Source organism: Stigmatopora argus, chromosome 4 (assembly GCF_051989625.1).
Source record: "Stigmatopora argus isolate UIUO_Sarg chromosome 4, RoL_Sarg_1.0, whole genome shotgun sequence".
Classification (NCBI taxonomy): Eukaryota; Metazoa; Chordata; class Actinopteri; order Syngnathiformes; family Syngnathidae; genus Stigmatopora; species Stigmatopora argus.
Window position 1 is genome coordinate 5,520,126 of NC_135390.1, and position 17,746 is coordinate 5,537,871.

General features: G+C 39.7%; 1 protein-coding gene across 2 annotated transcripts in view; it reads right to left on the reverse strand.

The window, feature by feature from the left end:
• zfpm2a (zinc finger protein, FOG family member 2a) overlaps positions 1–17,746 on the reverse strand; it is a 123,821-nt gene that overhangs the window by 34,657 nt on the left and 71,418 nt on the right. For both annotated transcript variants that reach the window (XM_077598561.1, XM_077598560.1), the window contains one exon: positions 9,405–9,516. In XM_077598561.1, the coding sequence (XP_077454687.1) occupies positions 9,405–9,516 (112 nt within the window). The remainder of the gene's footprint in view (positions 1–9,404; positions 9,517–17,746) is intronic.

The following is a 17,746-nucleotide window of genomic DNA, read 5'->3' on the forward strand; positions in this document are numbered from 1 at the left end:
CAAAAAAAATGGCCTCAGAAACTTTCACTTCAAGTTTTGCAGTTTTGAGTTGTGTTTGACAATGCTGATAAAGCGGATCCATCTTAAGCATTTGGTACTGCTTAATGAATTATTTTAGGTGGCAGTTTGATAAGCTAATTTTCTATGAATATTAAAAATGGGGACCAGGTGTTTATTTGTTTTATTGTTTATTTGTTTATTTGAATTAAACTTAAGGGCTTTTAGAGGCCAACATGTATTTTTTCTTCTTACATTTCCTCCAATTTGACGAAGAAAAAAAAGTAATTGACAATTCTTAGGGAATTTCATATATCTTTGCAATTTTGTAAGGGCCATCACAAAAACGATAATTACATTAGTTTCAAATCGCATCTTTCAATTTTTCATGTCTAGTTTTAGTGGAATGGCTCACATAGTATGACTTAAGAATTTAATAATTGAATTCTTGCTTAAGTGAACTGGTTAATATATTGTAATAGGAAATCTAAAACCAATAATGTCCCTGAGCATCTGATGCCTTTCTGCTTCAACACCGCCCACATCAACTGCCTTCCTCACACCTCGCGCAGATGACCTGTTAAGTATGGCTTCCATACCAACCGAATAACTGGCCCACAGTGGCTATCACAACCAGCCGTCTCTGACAAAGACCCTGGTCAGCCACGGTGACTGAAGCAAGCAGTGGTGAGGAAGCAAGCAGGATGTAATCTCAAGGAGCTGTTGATAAAGGGAAACGTGCAGGGTTTGGGTCAAAGGGATTAAAATGGTGGAGGTGCCAGGTATAAGAAGGAGAGGGGCTGTGGAATGGTAGCGGGAGCAGTGGGCGAGCCACCCTATAACAGTGAGTAGTGTGGAGATTACAGGGGAAATGGTGCAAGGGGGATTCCTGTGAGGGGATGGAAAGAAATAACTATACTGCATCGGAACACAGTATTACCGCCCGTCATTCGACAGTATGCAGGCTTAGCATGCTGAGGGCATCAGGTAGTGTTGAGTTGCTGGTTAGGTGATACTCCAATGTGGCAGGTGACAAGTGCAGTGGAAGGAAAGTGGGCTTGTAATAGCAAAGGAAGTACTTGTGATTGCTTAAGTCACAGACACACTTGAGGAATTTGTTTGTGCAGTCACTCCCTGTGTGACTGTGATTGTCTAAATATTGCCAACACCATGAATTCAAATGACATTTTAAACTAAGAGGGCCAGCCCCGGCGAGTAATATCAAGCAGGGGATGTCGAAGGTTTTAACTGAGCCCTTCATGTCTAAGCAAACCTCACACAGTTTGGATAGAATTTTATCAACAAAACATGTCATTCATTTCTCCATGAAAATGGAGCTGATAGGAGACCGAAGCCTATCTCCGGCAGACCCAAACACTGAACCCACCGCTTCCATTTCACAGTCGGCAGGGATTGGAGTTCAAAACTCTTACATCACATCGCTTTCAAGAAGCGACCTGAAAGCTCCCTTTCCAATACCATTTCAAATTGAACAGACTTGTGTTTCTAGCAGTCCAGCCCTATTCTAGTATTCTAACCACTGGGGTGATGAAATATTGTTTTCTACTCAGTGCTCAGGCAAGCACAAATGGAGTGGCTTTGACAGAGTTAAGAGAAATACTTCATCCGTGCCTGACCATCTTTCTTTTTACCTCCACACACACAGCAGTGCCTTTTTGTTTCACTTCTCTGCTGATTCTTCGTTTTTGTCCCTTCTGCTTTCCCCCTCCCACTTTACCTCGGGCCTCAAGGATAGATGGCCTTGTCTGACCGGGGCGACACTGATGTCTGCTCCTCCACACTTCTGTACCTACAGCACGCCTGTCTTCTTATTCACCGCTAGGTCCGCTCTCCTCCTCTCACGTGGAAAAGAGGCACCCGTCTTTGTCAACCATAGACAAACAGAAGAGCTCAGAAACTCAGGACTTGTGACACCTACAAAGAAGGTTATGTTTTACCATAGCATAATTAATTATGATCTAGATAAGACAGAAGTACAAACCACATTAAACATATCAGCATTGATCCAAATAAGTCTGGTTTGACATTTTTTGTCATGTACAGTTAGCCCAAAATTCCAATGCAAAAACAGAAAATGTTTGAATGTGGGGGAGCCTGCCTCTCTTTGGGGCTTTTTCTCTCATTAACAAAGGACTAACACACATTTTAAACACAACGCTGTTGTACGTGTGTGTGTGTGTGTGTGTGTGTCATCTGTCCAACGGCATCCAACAGCAGGGCTTTATCCTAAAACTCAGGGACAATGCTTTACACACCTACTACTTAACACAGCAGAGTTGGGGGAGGCCAGCTGGATCATAACCAGGCCTGAAAAGCAGCCTAAGGGCTTTTAGAAGATATACACTGAAAGAACTCTTTAATTACGAACTCAAGATCCCACAGTAGATGAGAAACCGTGTTGGGTCTTATTTTCATATCTTCTGGATTTTTCAATGAATATAAAAATGGTCATTGATTATGCCATTAAGAGGAGGGGATATAAAGCACATATCATCACATTAACTTGTGGTGATTAATGTAATAAAATGTGATCTTTTACACCCCATCTGTAACGAACAGATTCAATACTGGGGAGACACGCTCCAAATATTAAGAAGCAGCTCCTCAAAATCCAGTTAATCAGATTCTTGTTCAAAGAGAGTGAACATAATAAGAAAGTAATGTAGTAAATCCTAATGCAGAGCGTGTGAGCCGTGTGAACATGCAAGAATGAAGAGGAAAACAATGAACAATATGTGCTTTTAACCTTTGTGAGTGTGTCTTTGCTGCCTTCCCTCTCAGGCACACAATGAGCCTTCTGGAATGATCAATACCAAAGCATTTCACATCATTGATTATACCATTATGGACACGTTAAATGTGTGACACACTCTCATGTGGGAACATTAACCACTGCAGCCAGGGAGAGCGAGGAGGAGGCTGTCTCTTCAACTGCTGTTTTTCCTCCCGGTATTTTTACCTTAAATGCGGTGCTTAAAGCGAGTTCAGTGCGGTCCAGGTACTTCACTCAGATGATTATAATGCCACGAGGGTGCAATACATCACTCTTATTAGCCACACAGGAGCACAAAGGTATCATAATTAATGGCCGCAGTAGGATTGAACGCTGCCCTGACATGGAAAAGTGGGTCTACTTAAGCTCTACAAGGCATTTAAATATGCAGAGTGAATGGCACAACCCAAACCCTCCTGCTCTAAGGACAGCTCACGCTCATTAGCCTGACACCCTCAATGGCACTGACGCAAAGGCGAACGGCTATTCGAACACGCACACAAGCACATCCACAGAAAACACAAGTGCAGGGTGTAAAAAACATTGTGTTATCATCTATGAAAAAAATAAAAAAATAAAAAACAATTTACCACTCATCAGCGCCCATCACTCCCTTTAAATGCTCTACCCCTTTTTGTTGTTTTTGTCTAGGGCTTTAGCCTGTGGTGAATGCAGATGGACATTTATGTGTCAGCAGCCATTATGCGAATTTTCAGTAATGTTGTCGAGCGTGTGTGTTTGTCGCGAATGTGGGTGCACTGGCAGAGTGTGGCGTCTACTGGCTCCGCAGTACAGTTTAGCAGGGAAACAGCCTGCTCGGCGGGAGAACAATGGACATAAAAGGCTGCTGGAAGAAGCGTCTGCAGCTGAAGGCTGCTCACACTGGTCTGAATAAAACAGCCGCAAAGTGGGAATGTGTGTGTATGGATTTGTAAGATAGATCCAGGATAAGGGAAAAAAATTATATTCGTGATGTGCGATAATAACTGTTTAAATGTTATATTGAAGCCCTCTCTGATTACTATTTAATCTGCATTTCGTTAGCCTCCAACATCCATCCCCTCCTTCTCCCATTTTTTTTGTCTCCGTAAAGCCTGTTTTACAAATTCTCTATTACAAATGTGCAAGCTTCATCTTCAGAACCAGCCACTCCTTTCCACCAAGCTCTGGATTGAGCCTGACCGCACGGAGTTATCGCATGGCTCAGTGCAATCAATTATTGTTGCAGCAGAATCATTAATAATTTCCTAATGAAAACGATTCTGTTGATCTCTGTTGTCTTTTAATTAAACATAATTAGTCGGCTGCTCTGAGCTGTGGTGGGGACTCCTTTAGGGTACAATTTTGTTTTATTACACTGATAATGAAATTTCTACATTGTACCAGTTGTTTAGTTATTATTCAGTCACGCCATTTTGCTATGTTCTGAGATAACAGATCATAAACCCTTGCATGCCCCGTTTGCCTGAATCTTTTAAAAGAAGAGGGTTGAATGCTCAGCTCTCACCGGCAGCAAGCAGCATATGTTCAAGTAAAATGAAGCTTTGCAACCGCACACCAAATATTTAAACGTGCATTTCAAGTATAGAAAAAAAGTGTGTCAACAAAGGCCAAGTTGGTTCATCTCACGCCTCAGAGGGCTTCCACCAGTTGTAATGAAACACTGGCATAAAAAGAATCTAATTATATATGGATTTAGTGACTGAAATAATACAAACATACCAAGTTTGCCAATTCTTCTGTTTGGTCTTATGTAATACATCCTAGATACATTGATTAATTCACTATGAACAATGGCTTAAGTTATTCTATGGATACTTGGGAACATGTTGTGTGTCAATGTGGGCTGTTTTAAGGATGAAAAGGATATTAATAATGCCACGTGACATGGTCATGTTCATGACGTGTAGTTTATAGTAGAGACAATAAATGAGTAGAAACATGGCTTTCAGATTTGAATGAGTAAACGCAGTTAAGTAGTAGATGGTGATTCAAAATGTAATTTTGTGAGTATCATCTTTAACAATTGGACACAAGTAAAAATCTTCCAATTAGGATAGGCACAGAGGAGTCTTTGTTAGTTTTTATTTTCCTCCAAGTTTATCAATCTGTTGTTTATCTGCAGCGGAAATTCCCAACTGGTTCCTATCTTTCTCACCGGGTCCCTGTCTGTCATCCTTACTCGCTCCTGGCGCTCCACTTTTACTGTAACACGTAATTACTCTGCAGACTTTCTGCCTGTTTCTAGAACTTCTGTGCTTCAAAGAAATTGTCAGTCTGTGGAGAAGAGCATTGTGGGAGTTCCAGGTGGATTTCTTGATAATGAGAGCGCAGTGGTAGAGTTGAGCGTTTTAGTAATGGCTGGCTGCTAAGGCTCTTCATGGGAGTTTAATGTAAAACAAACAGGGCCACAGTAGCGGCCTGAGAAAAGCAGATATTGAATTTGCTACAATGCCACTTCGGGGCTAGTGCAGCCTCTTATTTTTTTTAACCAATGAAAATTAGTAGTCACAAATAATTTATATTCATGAATTTCAAACATTCCAACGCCTGAAGCCTTGAAGGGTTTTCCTTCCTCAATTTAGGGGCTGAAAGTTTCCAATCAAAAACCATCAAATCAGCAACACCAAAGCAGAACACGTACTATACTCACATACCTGCATTTAATCTAGTAACTTCAACAACACTGTTTTAGTGTGGCCTCCTTACCAATGATGCAGCATACGTAAATTATTTATTTAAATAGAGCAATGTAAGGATACGATTTCCGCTCAATTTCCATTCAAGACGTTTTTTTCCAACCACAATTCCGCTGGAAGTCAATGTACGATCCACTTAACTGACTGGCCTGTCAATTTGGCTGATTTAATTGTCATGCATTTCTATATGCACGTTGTCCATAAAGTCAGTGTGCTGAGCATTAAAATTTAAGCACACGGTAATTTTAGGCACAGTCATTGATCAATTATTTACCAAAATATACGGCATGTAACACGTTTTAAGTCAAGTTTAAACATTTAACATACTCATTTTTGTGAGCACCTGCGAAACAAAAATAAATAAGATAAAACAATTTGAAAATACGGGTTGCCTTTTTTGTAATCCTTTTCATAATTTCTTTCTAGTACAAATACAAATAAAGTCTAAGAACCATTTTGAGAATGGACACCTTGGATTACCTACAAATATACTGGGTATGTTACTTCATAAATCTAGTTGGTCCATGTGGGGTCCAATCAAACTGTCCAACTGTTTGTTTCACTTTCTGCTGAATATATTATACACGTAACACTGCCACAGTACAACACACAATATTATTCCTGCCACTATTTCTCTCACTTCACATATGTCTGGAAGTATTGGAGACAGTTGAGGAGTTAAAGTATAAAGCAGAAATCACATATCACAGTAGTCCTCTGTAACCACTCAAACCAATCAACGGTCAGATACTCCCCCATAGATTCATACTGGCAAGCATTCAAAGTGAAAGCGACTATCTTTGCAGGCAGCAATAAAGAAAGTCGGGACCAGTGAAACGTGAGCCAAAACATATTCCGCAAGCATACGGTCCAGTGAGATATTCCCTGTTTTCCATAAGTAACACATCTCAAGGAGCAATGAAGCAGTCGACAGTGTGGATTCAGGAGAGGTTTAAGATATAAACAGGCTGGGCCCAAGCATTTCAAAGTGGGAGGAAAGTTGCAGTAGGACTCTGAAGAGAAAAAGAGGAGCGCCTTTAATCAACCCATAACTATAGTGTTGACACTTCCATTTCGCAAATAACTTGTCCAAAGATCAAAATTCTATAATAAAAGAGTCCCTATTTCCAGTGTTGGCTCCAGAGGCACACACACAGAAGCTGCTTCTGCAGTCCATATTCAACTTTGACTACTAGATTTAAATTAATTTGTTGTATTCTGTTATCACATACCAGCGTTTAATAATTTGCTTGGAGGATTTCCCAATAATGAAAGTAATACAGTACAATACAGAACAACTGTCACGGGGGGACGTGTGAAGATGTCATTGTGTTTAATTTAATAACATCAAAATGTAAGAGGCAAACAAAGCAACTGTGAATGACACAGCTGAGCAAGTAGTATTGTGTTGCGTGTAATGCTTATCACATATGTATATCACAAGCATGCTTAGCTCATTACACATGGGAGTGGCAAAGCAAATTGTCCACCTCAGATAAAACAAGTAGAAAATTGTGTTTTTGCAGCCTCATTTTTGTTTTACACAGTAAATCTGCAAGCAAAATTAGACCCTTTTTATTGTATTTTATTTTTTTTAAAGTGCATAATCTTCTTTAACAGCTTATCAAAACTTTAATGATCTGGTGATAAAGAGCACAAAGTTAAGTAGCCGGTTAAGAGGATAACTCCCCAGTGCAGTCTAGTGATTAGTAGATATGAATTGCGAGACAGAAAATCCGGGTTGCAAATCCCACTCCTGCCATTTATTCACTTTGAGGAAGAAGATTCTGCGTTTCAGCTTTGGGGGTATTGTCACGGTTAATCATTTTTAAAGAGCGATAAATAAAGTCTCTTTCCTTCACCCTAAGCAACCCTGCACACGTATCTTTGTTGTCTTCACTTCTATATTTCACAATTTTATGAAATAGTTAGCCTTGATTGAACATCTCACAATACTTCATGCAACATTGTTATGCATATTATCAAAATATATATTCATTCATTTTCCATACCGCTCATCCTGACAAAGGTCACGGAGGATGCTGGAGCCTATCCCAACCAACCAGGGGCAACAGGTGGGGGACACCCGGAATTGGTTGCCAGGTAATCACGGAATCACAAAACCACTCACTCTCAATCACACCACCACCAAGTGGAAATCGAACCCAGACTTCCCGCACAGAAGTCAGGCGGAAGAACCACTGGTATTAATATTTTTTTTAATTCTATTTTCTATTTACTTATTTACATTGAAGTTTTCCTCTTTGTCAGCAGGGGCACCTAAAAAGCTAACAAAATGCCAAATATGGTACCCCAAAAAATTATCACTAAAATTACCTGTAAAAACATACAGTTATCACTGATTTGTAATCAATCTTTTGATAATATATTACCTATTATAAATTAATTTGAAGCACAACATGAGAAAAAGGAAGGGTTATTATTCGATAATGTTGCTGGCAAATTGTCTTTCAATCTTGTAATGAGCGATTTAGCATTTTTTTGATAATTCCTTGACCGATGTCTATGAAAAAGTTGTTTTGTTCATGCAACTATTCCTAGTACCATATTTTCTCACATATTGACCTCCTCCGCATACAAGCCATACCCATAAAACTGCCTTAAAATCGTTGAATTTTACGATTTCTCTTGTATAAGACGCCCCCTGAGTCACAATTTTCACCTCCATATTCATGGATTTAATGTGTTACTTTGAAGGGAAAATCTTAAGAAAAATCATTGCACGTGGTATTTCTGAGAAACTATATGAATCGAAAGGATCGTCTGCTGGATTGCACATTCCGAAAGGGTGTTGCCTGCACGTGGACGAATTCAAAATTGGAGTCACGTGAGAAGTACAACCAGGAAGTGTGTCCGAGTCTCTGGGTGCAATAATAGCATGAGATACACATTACGCAGGTATCAAGGCTGATATTTCAATGATCGACCGCATGAACTTCAATCAGCCTTAGCAACTATTGGCGTGTGCTGACATATCAAGGCTACTTGCGTCTAGCCAGTCAGAGAACGTTTAACTACCAGTAAAAGGTTAGATGACGGCGCCCTGAGCGAGCAATGGCAGGCACAAGTAAGTGAGTTTTTTCACGTTTATGCAAGATGTTTTTCCTTCCTTCTTGAATTTCATTCATAGACATCAAAATCCATTTTGTTTAACGTTTTATCGGTTTATTTTTTCTCTATTTCAAAATAAAGGACCGTATTGGCTGCATCGTCTTGCGTTATGGAGTTTCGTCTTTGTCACCTTGCAGTTTCGTGCATGTCAAGTCTAATTTGGCGTACCCTTGATTATTATCATTATTTTGAGTTACATGGGTATATGCGAGAAAATATGGTAACTACCCCAAATAACTGCTGTTGGAAGGAATTCAAACAATAAAGCACATGAAGACCAGTTAAAGCTTTGCACAGTAATGGGCACGTCTTACTGCATTATTGTTTACCTCTACTGAGTAGAAGAAAATGAACAAATGAAGCAGTGGTAACCCTATCTCAATTCCTACATTGTTCTTTATCCCCTTAAAGACAAAGTATAAAAGGAAAAGGTGGGGCGCATTGATTTCAGCAGCGAAATCTAAAGACAATTAACTTTCTATGTCAAGTGATGTTTCCCTGTTCTTCATCAGTGTTTTAATGCTATAAATTACTTGCTGGATAAGACAAACAGATAGCGAGTGAGTGTGTGTACGTAAACCGCGTGTGTTCATCCTTGCAGCCGTGCTACACTGAACATCCTGCAAAGCGAAGTGTGCACAAGAGAGAAACGAAAAGAAGGGCCAGGAGACGGGCAGGTGGGACTTGAGTCGATGAAGGATCGTCTGTGTTTTAGCGACGATGCTGTGCTGTGTTGTGCTGCGGTGGTGAGAGATAACGCGATTCCAGGGTTGCTTGCTTACCTTTGCTGTACACCACACAGTTGTTTTTGTTGTCCTCTGCTCCCTGCCAAGTCACATCCAGCAGCCACTTGGGGCCGGCGCTCAGCACCACCGGGACTGTGCTCTTCGTCTTCTGGAAGGAGACAGATAACACACATTCATCATTTGCCTATTTTGGTGATTAGAGAAACACTAATAACCGGCAATTTGCTCCAGCCAGGAATGGTTGCTCATGTACAGATAATTTGAGAAACTATAAGAGTCCATCTCAATCCTTTTATAAACATTGCCGGGATGTGGATATATTAGTCATGGCCGGCTGACAAAAGGCTGCAGTTGTAATTTTAAAAGAGGAAAAATTGTGGAAAAGACTACATTGTGTTGAATCAAAAAGAAGACAGCTCGGAGTGAAAATCAAGGATTCCAAAGAGATTTACTAGAGGCTTACAGGCGCATCTGAATTCAGCCAAGAATGAAGACGAAACGACTTTTAAGAAAGAGGGAAGGGAACGTTCTGTAGTGAACTTTGGTCGCATTGTACCACACTATCGTCAAGATCTCACTATTTCCTGAAACAAGTAGGGAAGAGTATAAAGAATCAGTATCTGTTTCAAAGGGCAATTGAGGTTAGAGCTTTTATAATATGCTGATAAATTATACTGAATGTGTAAAGTCATTTTTCTTTTTTGTCAGAGGTCAATGTAGGTTTTTTTTCAAGAAGAAAGGAAAGGAGACAGAGTACAATATCCTCTTGATAGGCTTGCGTACAAGACTGCCACAGAATGTGCATTTATTCAATTATCATATGTTGCTGTTGTTGAGCGTGTGCTAATTTACCTGAGTACAGACATCTAGTAAAGAAAAAATGTTGACACTTTGATGCCATTTGATGGTTTTATTTGAGTGTTATTAAAATAGTACTGTTTTGGCACCAATCTTAACCATAATCATATGCGTAATACAAGGGAAAATGATCAAATTTTTCCCCCGCGCTTTCTACTTATATCTGAGCATGGCAACAACCTTCAAGAATGAATACAAATGTCACTTGACTATGTTAAAGGTCGGAATTGGCACAGATACGCAAAAAAGGATGAGTGCTGCGCTCGAGCAGTGTCTGCATGCCCACACCCATTTCTTTTTTTTCTTCCATGAACTCCATCAAGTCACAGTCTAGAGGACAAAAAGCCTTTCTGAAGACATCATAAAGATGATGAAAATCTGTTTATGAATTTGGCTGCAAAGCTAAAAACAAATATAGCCTCCAAATGAAGATGTTATTTATGCGACATTCACTTGGAGATTATTGCTGAGCACAAACTGCACCACTGAACTGATAAGAGGTTGATATTCTTATTTCTTCTCTTGGCATCGTTTTATCCCGCCTTGGCAGCAGATGAGAGAAAGACGACCTCAGTAATTTAAGTCATCCTGGATTTCACATTTCAAATTAGCCTCACAATAAAGTCCTCTATTGGGTAACCTGAAAATCTCCCTCCGCTGTCAAGGAAGCAGAGCAGACTGGCCGATTGTTGCCAGGACGACTATCTGAAATGGGAATCAGATTAACCCTTTCTTAGATCTCAAGACTGGTGCCATCTCTTATTCAGCAGCGAGAGGCCTTTCACCCATCCCCCAGAGCCTTTGGGAATTTGTGATATTCCAGCTGCTCTCCATGTAGCAACATGGACGGAACACCAGCCTAACTTGACATCTTAGTGCTGGGACACTATTCTCAACAGTTTTGCTATTTATTGCTTTAATTTTGTCACAGAGGGTATTACATATTACTGAGTGAACTGTCAATTCCAGTTTACTTTGCTTCACCCTTGTCGCAAACAAGTGATGACAGTTTCTTACTGCAGATTTACATAACTCATCCACGGTGACAAACGTGTGCTTTGGAAGCATGCGTCTAGCAGCCGCCACAAAGACAAAGAGATGCACAAGAGCAAGTGCGGGCAACATATTTGGGATTAAGATAGTGTGGCGTCACTGTGGGGAGGAGTGTTTGCAAATGCAAATGAAAACATTTCTACAACCGGATCAGTTGGTCTAAGTGGCTACTGTGCAGTGAAATGCAGATTGACAGGCAGAAAATTACAATTTCCCCGAGGCGGGGGGGAATATGAGCAAACTGGTTGTATAGTAACAAACTCAGCCTCTGTTACTATGTAGAAACTGTAAGTAAATGCTAATGCTGGCAAAACATGATGTAAAGGAGTTCATATCATTTATATTTACAAGTTGCCACAAAAAAATGGCGCTTGATAGATTATAGATCCTGTGAAGCTGACACCCACACACACTCTGTGCGTGTTATAGTATATCCGCCCCCTGCCTTCACCTCAGTGGTTTCAATACTCTCTTGCTTTTCCCCCCCGAGCTCTGCTACCTTCCCTCATGTAAGAGATACAGCGACCCAAACAGTGTAGTCAGCGAGTAAGTGATTACAAACTGATGCGCCAAATTCGCTATAAAATGAAAATCAATATTTTCACAAGTTGCTGCAACATAAAAGATAACCTTCATTGATTTTTTTTGGGAGACTTAGACGTCTATGATAACATCTAATATAAATTTTCAGCCACACGGATTTGGATCAGAGGCGAGCAGGGGTTGAACGATAAGTTCCGTGCACATCTCTTAGAGTTGGATTTTTTTTCTTCCTCCCCCTTCCGTCTTCCAAGGCAGGGCTGGACTATTTATAATTGGCCCTGTGTGAGCAAAAGCTTCTATCAGGAATCTGTTCTAATTTTTATTACGGAGAAGCTAAAGCCTGTTCCAGATAATTTGGAAATTTCAGGGGAATTGTGATAGAGCTGATGGCACAGCCGGACAGACTCCAGAAAGGAGCTAACCTGTAATAGCCTCTGTGGCTGCGCTGATTAAATGTTGCCATAGATGAAAGGCCTGCCATCACCGCAATAAATTAACCAATCACACAAATCCCGAGTCGCTACTAATCCCTCCTTGATACCATGATCCTCTGATCAGCTGAAGGAGGTAAAGAAGAAAGTGTCTTGTGACACTCAGCCTGCCTCCAACTCCCAGCTTTCCAGTGTAAACAACAAGCTAATGATATCATGGCTGACCACCAGTGGCTGCTGTTAACGTGCTTCACGGTCAGGGCAGGTGAAATCGATACAAACCTTGGTGGGAATGATTATTTTCCTCATGCCCTTTTCTCTAGCTGCCTTCAACAAGGTCACTGGAACTGGATCTAGGATTTAGACAGCTGAGCGATCAAAGCTGTCCTGTCAGGACATTCACCCATCCTACCTTAAGGGGGGAGCCAGCCATATTATTGAAAGTGTACCTTGTCATTTCTTGTTTACAAACAGCAGAGTCCCTGCTGTGAATGCCCAACCATCAAGTGTGAAATTAAATGTGCCTACTCCCCAAAAGTGTCCGAGCTGTTCTTAATTCCGCCCACTACCGACATACGGTCCGGCTAATTGAAGTACAGACGCTCCCCTACTTACGAACATTCAACTTACGAACAACGGTACATACGAACATGTCTGCAAATTGCGTTTAAGTCCAAAAATGTTCGCAAGTCCAATTTTGTATTTCGCGTCTTTTTCGGAGTAGTACTTCTTTCCGCCGCTAATACCGACGCCTGGCGCTGTGAGAGCTCAGCTCACCCAGCATCTACCTTCTTCGTTGCAATGCGGAAGTGCGTGAATGTATCTCCAGTGTGCAAAGAACCTTTTTCATTTGTATCATTAAATATCTCATGCATCCAATATTGAATATGGTTGGTAAAAAGCTAAAGGCTTCTATTGAGGGAGTTGCAAGTAAGAGGCAAGCCATTTCATTTGAAACGAGTGGCAATAATAACGAAGCTTGATGCGCGTCAGAAAGTGGTGAGCGTTGCACATTCAGTACCATTTATAAACAGAAAGATTGAGCAGCAGGACCCAAATATTGAACGTTGCACAAAGTTTGCAAATCAATTGAATGATGCCATACAGTGCTACTGCATCATTTATGATGAAAAAAAGAAGAAAACTGTGCAATCGTCATTAGGTCGCTTCTTTTGGCCAGTTTCTAATACATAAATCTATCTCTCTCTCTACAGTACTGTACATATTCTCTCCATTTTATTAAATGTTTTTTTTTTCAGTACAAACCAATGCGTGTTACTTATACAAGCCTTAAACATACAAATGCACTTATATAAACCTTCAATATACTTATATAGGCCTTAAACATAAATTATAATACAAAATATAGCACTAAATCAACTTACAAACAAATTCAACTTATGAACAATCGCTCGGAACCAATTGCGTTCGTAAGTTGAGGAGTGTCTGTACACCCAGAAAATGAAGCTAGCAGCCAGATCAAAATATCAAAGCTTTAACAATGCAGAAATGTATAGCATTTTGTTTTGTCTGCACTGATAAGAACTGGCTAACAATTTAATCTCCAAATTTACATTTACATTTTTACATTTTTCGTGCATGCCCCACACAATCCAGGTTTGTATATCGCAGCATACAGTTGTGACTTTCAGTTTTTCCCAATAGGGGTCACCACAGCAGGACCCTTGTGTGATGTGATGTACTGATTCAGTGAGGGAAAACACAATACACCATGTCTCACCTGGAAGATCACTCTTGTGTGCTTTGCGGTTCACTTTTTCACACTCTAAGCAATGAATAAAAAGTCACTTATATTTTTTGTATTTTTTGATTCATATTTTCATAGAATTCTGTTTGAACTTGTGCACAATTAGTGGGGAGCTAAAAGTGGTTTTGGAAAGTTTTTGCTCAGTTATAGCAAAATTATTGTGGTCGAATCTTGCTATTTATATAAGTACATATATATATATATATATATATATATATATACATATATAAACAAATATATATATATATATACTTGTTTTTACAATATATATATATATATATATATATATATATATACATATATAAACAAATATATATATATATATATACTTGTTTTTACAATATATATATATATATATACATATATAAACAAATATATATATATATATATACTTGTTTTTACAATATATATATATATAAACAAGTATATATATATACTTGTTTTTACAATATATATATATATAAACAAGTATATATATATACTTGTTTTTACAAAAAATAGCACAACACATGCTCTCATACTTTTATCCAAGAAATTAAAAGGAATCAATTTTCCACAATAATATACACCAAAAGTAACTTGAACAACATTTTATATCAATACTGTGGACTTTTTCCCTTCACAAATGCGCCATGTCCTCTAGAATACATTAACAGCAGAAATAAGAGGAACAAGGTTACGGTATACAGCGATGGCAGTTTTTATTTGTTTCCAACATGGAAGTGAGGATAAAGGATTTGTACCTGTTTTACCAGTTTACAGCAGACAGCACTCACACCTTGATAACGTCCATTGCAATTAGTTGTTCACTGCGATGAAACAAATTGCATGTGGTCAACTGGAAATTTCATTAAGAGAGATTTTCCTCTAGCCCTCGTTATCGCCGCACGTTTTAATATTTTCTTAGCCTCAAGGATGGCTGGGTTGCATGGGCCTTTTTTTTTTCTTTTTTCCAAATAATTGGCCAAAGCCAAGCTCGCAGCTTGTATCTCACTTCTATTCAAAACCTGTCTATATATGTATGTGCGCAGTTTAGTGCTACATGTTTTCCTCTTTTCATGCTTCTGAATATAGGATTCTCTGTCAGCGTGCAACACAAAGTAGGAAATGCCTTATATAAACAGCCACAGTTACATCTGGCAGAGATGAAAAGATACCTACGTAATGCTTCAATTCCATTTCCACCCCCTCTCCAAGGCTAGAGCATCTGCTGCTGGGAGACTAAATAACAGGAATATGCAGGAATTGCACCCTAATTCCCTTTAGAGTTAGATCTTGGCTGGTACCCTGTCATGAATCAGAGAATTTTGATATGAAATGAGGCAAGCTGCTCTAATCATTTCTGCATTTCAAATTGGATCACTGGCTCAATCGTTTGGCTTTTAAACTGCTTGCCTAAGAGCAAATGTGAGGTGAGAGATAATTCAGCTGAAATCGCTGCCTGCTCCGTGCAGCAGTTAGTTTACTGCTTGAGTGCAAGAGAATGCGACCCCCACCCTTCCCTTCGCCCATCGTTCTCTTTTCAACTTTCTTAAATTGACTTTTCATTTTAAAAAAATCGATTAAATTGAGAGAGTCACCGCTGTTCCCGGAATCTTTGAAGGGACACACATGCTTTTGCAGTTGCTATCATGGCCCCGCTATAAGGAAGAAATATTTTCTCATTTAATTCACCTTTTATCCCATTGGCTGGACTGTAAGCATCAAAGTACACATGCAGCATTAAGCTAGTGCTTATTTCTCTCACTCAAATGCCCACACAGGGTTGTATTTATATAGAGCATGGGCGGCAAGGCATTCTGTTCACTCTGCTTCAGACGTCCAGTAAATGCTAATAAAGCAGACAAATGAGCGCTTGCCTGAGAGTCTGCTTACACACCAAGGACAAATCACTAACAAACCCTCTGAAAATTAGACTATTATGAGTAAATTCAATCAGATGCAAGGGAAGGATATATATAGAATCCTAAATACGTGAAGGTTAGAATTCGGAGGAGGCTGAGGGCTCTATTCTGAAGACACACTGAGGTGCTTTTCTCCAGTCAAAAAGTTCAATAGAAATTGGGCGACTTTCCTTCCCTCTGTCTTTACACAATAATTCTACAATATCCCAGACATAACGGCCAAACACTTCATTCAAATCTCCTCGCTAGTTACGCTATGCAGAACATGTAATTCTTGAGATAGTATTTGAAATGTTAAACAGAGAGAGGTACATTTGTAATGCTTGTGCTGCAGGTCTTAATCATGTCTTGGAGGTACATGTTCAAACATGTACTTCTGCTGTATTGCTCTGGTCAGCTTCAGCGCTCACTGTTTGAATTATAAGCAATTTCCCATTTGAATTCAATTGGTAAGGTTGTTTGATCTTTTGCATGTAGTATAAGTAAAGGCTGCCTGGCACAGCGAGCGGGGAGAAGTTGTGTGAGGGGGTCATAATAGGAAACTCTGAGGCAGTAATGTTCGCATGTATGGATATTAACACAGTCCCTGGGGGCCGTGGTGGCAGGTGACATATTCTCAAGACAGATCTACTCTTTCCCTGTTGGGAATAAACAGGCGGATATACCCAGAGAGGATGAAAGGGAACTCAGGAGTCAATCAGTCAACGGGGTCATCGTAAATCCCTGGCCTCATAACTGCACACATCAGTCAGACGCTGTAAATATAGACAAATATAAAATGGTTTGCACGATTCTTAAATAAAGTCCTTGACTTTAGATAAACCTCTGTGCCCCCCTTTAGGTTTAATATTCTTTTGAACTCCCTTCTTTCTCTGGGTGACTCAGAAATTTCACAATGCATTAGAATTGCATCCCTCTGTGTGAGCGCTTTTATACTTCAGGAGAGACTGTGTGCAGAGCAATCGCACTTTTTGATTCATGAATTTGGTTCTGCAGAATATCAATTAGACTTGACAGGGAAAATGCCCTGAAACAATCAACTGAAACAGCATGCATGTGTTGCTAAGTGAATTTATGACAAAATAAAAACAAATGGGACAAGATGCTGAAATGGAGATAATTTACATATTTTACTCGATCATCTATGCTGTGCTGCAGCGCTCTATAGGTCCATCACTGGGTGCACTTTAGGGAAATTGTATATTGCTTAATACACTGCAGAAAGACCAAAAACAATTATATTAACTTAAGTAAATAAGATAAAGACTTTGCTCCTTGCCAAATGCATTAGACGTGAACTTTCTTATCAGAGTCTCAGCACATGGACTGTTAAGAAATGGGATCCCTGGGTTGAAAAAGGTCTTTGTTACCCAATTAGTTTGCCAACGACCCAGCAGTGTAATATTCTACTTTGACAGCCTCATACTCATCAATTGGATGAGACACAGCTGGAACAGCACATAGTGAATAGACAATACCCAGAGTCTCAACCAATCATGTTTTGTATTATCTTCCACAATAATATTTAGATTTTTGGGGTACCAGGTTGTTCATCCATCTAAATTTTTTTATGGAAAGTTGTAACTCAACAATGCTCAGGTTAAAAATGATTACTTCCAGGATAGAGGGAAGGTCTAATTACTGGAGATTACTCTACAGCAGGGGTGGCCAAACCAGGTTCTCGAGGGCCGCTGTGGGTGCAGGTTTTTGTTCCAACCAATCCAGCACAGACACTTTGACCAATGAGATTTCTGCGGAAAACCAGAAGCACCCGCCCGCAATACACTGATTGCACTTGTAGGACACCAGATTGGTGAAAAG